Source organism: Leucoraja erinacea, chromosome 1, assembly GCF_028641065.1.
Source record: "Leucoraja erinacea ecotype New England chromosome 1, Leri_hhj_1, whole genome shotgun sequence".
In the NCBI taxonomy this organism is placed as follows: domain Eukaryota; kingdom Metazoa; phylum Chordata; class Chondrichthyes; order Rajiformes; family Rajidae; genus Leucoraja; species Leucoraja erinaceus.
The window spans coordinates 161697408-161704203 of NC_073377.1; the positions used below are offsets into that span (position 1 = coordinate 161697408).

At 41.5% G+C, this 6796-nt stretch overlaps 1 protein-coding gene across 1 annotated transcript; it reads left to right on the forward strand.

The window, feature by feature from the left end:
- Window positions 1-476: 476 nt before the first annotated feature.
- Window positions 477-4131, forward strand: LOC129700298 (C-X-C motif chemokine 13-like). The gene is made up of 3 exons (XM_055640699.1): window positions 477-611; window positions 1994-2117; window positions 2356-4131. The coding sequence occupies exons 1-3, from the start codon at window positions 548-550 to the stop codon at window positions 2456-2458; spliced, it is 291 nt and encodes a 96-aa protein (XP_055496674.1). The 5' UTR covers window positions 477-547; the 3' UTR covers window positions 2459-4131.
- Window positions 4132-6796: the final 2665 nt, after the last annotated feature.

Consider the following 6796-nt stretch of genomic DNA (forward strand, 5'->3'; position numbering starts at 1 on the left):
CCAGTCCAGCGCACAACACCCATACTAGCGCTCCCCCCCCCCCCCCCCCCCCCCCCCCCCCCCCCCCCCCCCCCCCCCCCCCCCCCCCCCATGGCCACCAATATTGGAATTGGTGGAGAGGTGAAATATTGCGTTGGGGGACCAGCCCTCGCTTGTGAAGCTGGGACCCAACGGGTCCCACTTAGTCTAGTCCTTTATATACAACCAAAGCTTCCTGACTGCCAATGCGTGCATTTATGCCTTTGTACATTCATACTATTGTTCATGATATTGTCCAAGCATATGAAGTAGAAGGTCCTATCCTACAAAGAATTAACAATATCGCAACTTTGACATCATCTGCAAATTTCAACATAAATTCATCTGGTGTTCCTATTTTTTCTAACAAACCGTTGAGTTGTTTTTCTGCTGCAACATGGTGATTGCAACATTTTATTTCACCTCACCCCCAACTCCACCAAATTTGGTTATAAATACCAGTCTTCAACTGACAGCAGATACGTCTCTCTGGTTCTGCAGGTGTGTCAGGGAGAACTGGAATCCTAGAATGAATTGTGGTGCTGCTATCGTAATCCTGCTGCTGTTCGGACATTGTGCAGCTTTCACTCAGGGTAAGTGAAGCATCTTGTACCTTGTAACTCACTATCTTCCTCAAGTGTCATATTGGCTGAGAAGCAGCACATTTCTTTCTGATCTGGCAGGTAGTGATTTCAAGTCCCTGGATGTGAGGACATAATTTAGCCTATTGGTTTAGTACAGTACAGTTGAGCAATGTTCCTACAACTATCAAAAACATCAACATCCCTAATTGAAGCTGAACAACAGAACACCATGGGCCACCTCTTGGACTTTTTTGTTCCTCTCATTGTGTTTTCCACTAATGCCCTGTTTTTATTTGCAATCGTTTTTTCTTTTTTACTGTCTTGGAGAATTTTTAGTGCAATTTATGAATAAATTATATTTTTGCCTGTGTCTAAGTCTATGTGCCTACGATACTTCTGCAACCAAGATTTTCCTTGTACAGGTACCTGTAACTCACTGAACCTAATAAAACTTCCGCTTGAGTGCTGTACATTAGCAGGTGTTTCAAGATCCAGGGAGACGGCAAATTAGTGACATATGCAAGGATTATTTTATGCATGGATTTGATACTGTACTGGAATTGAATGTCCACGAGACTGGTGAAAGAAGAACCAATCAGAATATGAAATAGTCAGATAGATCAGCACTTGGGCCAAAGTAATTGATCGGGTGAGCGATGGGGGAAAGAAAGTGAATGGATACCCCTGCGGGAAACCAGTACTAATTCATCTGGCCGATTGGCTTCATTTAAAGCGAGAGATCGCATTTCATAAACAGACCATTGGCTAAATAACCTTAGAAACAAGGAACTGCAGGTGGTGTTGTACAAAAATATATACAAAGTGCTGTGGTGACTCAGCAGGATTAGGCAGCATCTCTGGAGAACATGGATAGGTGACGGTTTAGGTCGGGACCTGAAGATAGGCCCTGATCCTGAAACGTCACCTATCCATGTTCTCCCAAGATGCTGCCTGTCCCAGCCTGTCCCAACTGACTCTTCCACAGCAACTACTAGAGTAAAGGACCATTGAACATGGTGTTTTCAGGATGAGGCATTAAACAAAGTCTTCTCAGGCACATATAAAAGGTTGCATGTCACTTGTTAGAAAAACATTGTCTGTGTCCTGAACAAATTTTATGCTCAAGCAAGATTTAATAAAATCAGATAATCTTATCACTTAAATAATTTAATGTTGTACATAAAACAGCTGCGTGAAGTCTACACTGCAAATTGTTATAATGCACAATTTGATATCCTTAAGTTTATTGAAAGGTAAAGTTAAATTGGAAGAAGAAAGGGCTTGGCATCATATAGTGCTTGCTACTATCTCAGGCTATTTCCAACAAACTGTTTTTTACCTGATAGATTTGTTTTTTTACAACATTTAATTCATTTTGCATGTTGTTCCAGTAAATGAAGATGAGGTTAAACGCTGTAGGTGTCATGGATATCGTAAGGACAAGATACCCGGGATTTACATAACACAAATTGATATCTTTCCCAGGAGTAGAAGATGCAGAAGAACAGAAATCATGTAAGAATTGATTTAATAAGAATTAAACTTGTCACACTTATATTTCCATTGTGGTTTTGCTGATCATTTGGAGAAATTGAGTAAATGCATTAATATGGGCAGATCATCTGCAAAAGTAGAAAAGACAATCAGGAGAATCCTTACAGAAAGCTAATCCCATATTTAAATAAGCCCGTGGCAATGTAAACATAGAATTTCAAGTTATCAAAAGATGCAAAATGTCCCCTTTCTGTTTCAGAGCACGGCTTATTCCAAAATACAACAGCTATCTAATCTGTGTGGAGAGGACGGCTCCTTGGCTAAAAATATTAATCGAAGATTTATTAGCAAATACCAAGTAAAGAAAATAAGGACTTCATTTGCTGAAATGGTATTATACATTGTGAAATATTCTTTTTGCTACAACTTCAGTGTAAAATGATTTTAATTCTGGAAACATGATTGTACTCCAATATAAGTGTTTCATTTTATTAATAGCTTTCTAAAAGTAATTATTAATATGTAATGGGGACACAAGGAACTGCACATGCTGGTATCTTGAGCAAACACAAAGTGCTGGAGTAACTCATGACGTTGGGTCAGGAAAGTCAGGGGCGCCACCCAAATCATTGGCTATCCATTTCCTCCACAGATGCTGCCTGACCTGCTGAGTTACTCCAGCACTGTATGTTTTAATCAAGGTTCCAGCATATGCAGTTCCTTGTGTTTCAATATTGTTTATCTGACAGTTTATGGCAATAGAAAAATATACTTATTTCAACATACGGCCAATGAGAGAGAATTTCTATCCAATCTGAAAAGAAGTGTTTACTCTGCTTGGTGCTCTGTCCCTTTATTCATTTCACAAACAAGCTCTCAATGCTCCTGTCACAGGGATCATAATCCTGATAATAATCACGCAAGATGTCACAATGAACAATTGTAAACATGAAATATTTCAATAAACTGCTTTTTGCTCCAACAATTATACTGTGGACATTGTTTCATTGAGTGGTACAAAGGGTGAAATGGAACATGTGACAATGTTGTGGCTGTGCTGGAAAGAGCACAGAGATGATTCACCAGGTAGTGTGCCTTGGTGACTATCATCTGGTGGATCCAACATCCAGCATCATGAAGTACTTTGAGAGGCTGGTGGTTGCGTACACTAGCTCCAGCCTCCCACACAGCCTTGATCCACTGTAAATCAGCTACTGCCGCAACAGGTCAATGCCATCTCCCTCGCCCTGCACTCTTCCCTGCAACATGTAGATAACATAGACACCTACATACAACTACTAATTGTTGAGCATAGCTCTGCCTTCAACACCATAATGCCATCCAAATTCATCCCAAAACTGCTGGACTTTGTAATCTGCACCCTCCTCGGCAACTGGATCCTTGACTTCTTAACTATAGACTGCAATCAGCAAGGATAGGCAACAAAACATCCTGCTCATTAATTCTCCACTCCAGTGCCCTGCAAGTATATGTTCTAAGCCCCTTAATAAACACAATTGTGCAGCTAAACTCTGCTACAACTCCATTTATACCGAACTGAAACAAACCTTTGTTGGGACAAAGTTATTCACATGGATGGTCTGAAAGCTTCAGGGTCAGATACCGCACACACTTAAATTAGTGTTGTGAGGGTTGATTCTCTGAGAACACAAACAGAGTCTTGGACTCATGCAGTTATACAGTGCATGCTCAGAAACAGGCCCTTCAGCCCTACTTGTCCATGCTGACCAAGCTGCCCTATCTACACTGGTCCCATCTGCCCATGTTTGGCCCATATCCCTCTAAACATTTCCTGTCCATGCAACTGACCAAATGTCTTTTAAATGTTATGATAGCATCTGCCTCGACTTCCTCTGGCAGCTCGTTTCATATACCCACTGTGTGTGAAAAACTTGCAACTCAGATTCTTATTAAATCTTTCCCCTCTCACCTTAAACCTATGTCATCTGGTTCATGATTTCCCTACTTTCGGTAAAACATTGTGTCCACCTATTCTATCTTCCCCCTCATGATTTTATACACTTCTATAAGATCACCACGCATCCTCCTGCGCCCCATGGAATAAAGTTCTAGCCAGTTCAACCTCTCCCTATAGTTCAGGCCCTCAAGTCCTGGCAACATCCTCGTAAATCTTCTCTGCACTCCTTTCAGTCCAACAACATCTTTCCTATAGCAGAGTGACCAAAACTGAACACAAGGCTCCAAATGTGGCCTCACCAGCATCTTGTACAACAGTAACATAACATCCCAACTTCTGTACTCAATATCCTGACTGATGTGCACAATGAAGATCAAATAGAACAAGTTGACCTACAACTTTAGGCTGTGCACGCCATAGGCAAGAAGAAGACAACTTTCAAGGAACAATGTGCCTGCGCTCCCAGTTCCCTCTGCTCTACAACACTCCCCGGAGCCCAGACAAAATATCCCAAGTATTGATAGACAGAACAATTCTGCCCATTGCCATGTTTAATATGCGATGTAACAAAATAATCAAACTGGAGTCTTTGTTGATCTCTTTCACAAAGATGCAAAATAACTGAACATGAGTATGACAGCATGGAAACAGGACCTTCAAACATGTTGTATAGAACGGCACAACAAAGGAACAGGTCCATCAGACCAGTGTCTGCGCCAAACATGATCAAAAGATAAACTGATCTCATCTGCCTGAATATGATCCCAATATACCCATTCCCTGCATGTCTATGTGCTTATCTAAAAGCTTCTTAAACGCCACTATCGTACCTGCCTCCACCACCACCCCTGGCAGCGCACTCCAGGCATCCTCATGGTAAAAAACATGCCCCGCGTGTCTCCCTTAAACTCACTGCCCCAGAATTCAAACCTATGCCCTGCAGCCTTAGAAATCTCGAGCCTGGGGAAAATGTCCTGACTGTCTTTCCTATCTTTGCTTCCCATAATGTTATACCTCTAACAGCTTTCCACAACCTCTGATGCTCCAGAGAAAACAATCCAAGTTTGTCCAAGTGCTCCTTTTACCTTATGCACTATAATCCAGACACCATTCTGGTTCCTCTTCTGTACCCTCTCCAAAGACTTCACATCCTTCCTGTATTGGGAAGACCAGAATCGCACACAATCCTCAAAATATGGTCTTACCAAAGTACAACCTGACTTCTTGACTCTTTAGTCAGTGCCCCGACCAAGGAAGGCAAGCGCATCATACGCCTTCTTTACCACTCTCTCTACTTGTGTTGCCACTTTCATTGAGCTATCAACTCGGACCCCAAGGTCCCTCTGCACATCAATTCTGTTAAGGGTCTTTCCACTAACTATAAACTTCCTCCTTATGCACAACCTCCCAAAGTGCAACACTTGGTTTAAATTCCATCTGCCATTTCTCTGCCCATATCCGTAACTGATCTATTTCCCACTGTATCATTGGACAGCCTTCCTCATTGTCCACAACTCAACACATTTTGCTGTCTTCTGCAAACTTGCTAAACAACCTGTCTACATTTAAATCCAAGTTCTTTACATACATCACTAACAACAGGTTTATCTCCTGTAAACCTTGTCCTTCACACCTTAGGGCTACACTCACTAGTATTTGATATTTCCATCCTGGGAAAAAGGTTCTGATTACTGTATCTATACATCTCATCATTTTATGTTCTTCTATTAGGTTTTCCCGCAACCTCTAGCATTCCAGAGAAAACAATCCAATGCCATAAGACCATAAATTCACAACAAATATAGGTAAGAGAGGAATGAGGCCATTCGGCCCATTGAGACTGCTCTATCGTTCGATCATGACGGACTCTAATGAGAACCTCATTCTCCTGCTTTCTCCTGCTTTTCTCCTGCTTTCTCCTTGTAACCTTTGACACCCTTCCACTTCAAGAACTTGTCTGAATCAAATCAAGACGTTCCTTCAGAGAAGAGTCTGAAGAAGAGTCCCGACTCAAAACATCTTTTATCCATGTGTTCCAAAGATGCCACCTGACCCACTGAGTTACTCCAGCACTTTGTGTTTTTATTTGTAAACCTGCATCTGCAGTTCCTTGCTTCTACCAATATCATAACTTTGACATTATCTGCTAATTTCAACATCACGTTATCTAATGTTTTATTTTTTGTAACATCCTGCTACTGTTTGTTTCTGCTGCAACAGGGTGGTTACAACATTTTATTTCACCTCACGCCCAACTCCATCAAATTTGGTTATAAACACAGGTCTTAAACTGACAGCAGATACACCTGCAGAACCAGAGAGACGTGTCAGGGAGAACTGGAATCCTAGAATGAATTGTGGTGCTAGTGTCGTAATCCTGCTGCTGTTTGGACATTGTGCAGCTTTCACTCAGGGTAAATGAAGCATCTTGTACCTTGTAACTCATTTATATCCCAGAACATCTGCAAAGGTAGAAAGGACAATCAAGAGAATTCTTACAGAAAGATAATCCCATAATTCTTAAATGGAATGCCATGGCAACGGAAGCATAAAACTTCTTGGCCAAGTAGTTGTACTAATTCATCTGGCCGATTGGCTTCATTTAAAGCGAGAGATCTCATTTTATAAACAGACCATTGGCTAAATAACCTTAGAAACAAGGAACTGCAGGTGGTGTTGTACAAAAATATATACAAAGTGCTGTGGTGACTCAGCAGGATTAGGCAGCATCTCTGGAGAACATGGATAGCTGACGGTTTAG

Excerpts from the sequence above, each read along its gene's own strand:
- LOC129700298 (XM_055640699.1), top strand. The coding sequence starts at position 548 with ATGAATTGTGGTGCTGCTATCGTAATCCTGCTGCTGTTCGGACATTGT. Across the intron at positions 612-1,993 it reads TTGTGCAGCTTTCACTCAGG|TAAATGAAGATGAGGTTAAA; the intron begins GTAAGTGAAGCA and ends ATGTTGTTCCAG. Across the intron at positions 2,118-2,355 it reads TGCAGAAGAACAGAAATCAT|AGCACGGCTTATTCCAAAAT; the intron begins GTAAGAATTGAT and ends TTTCTGTTTCAG.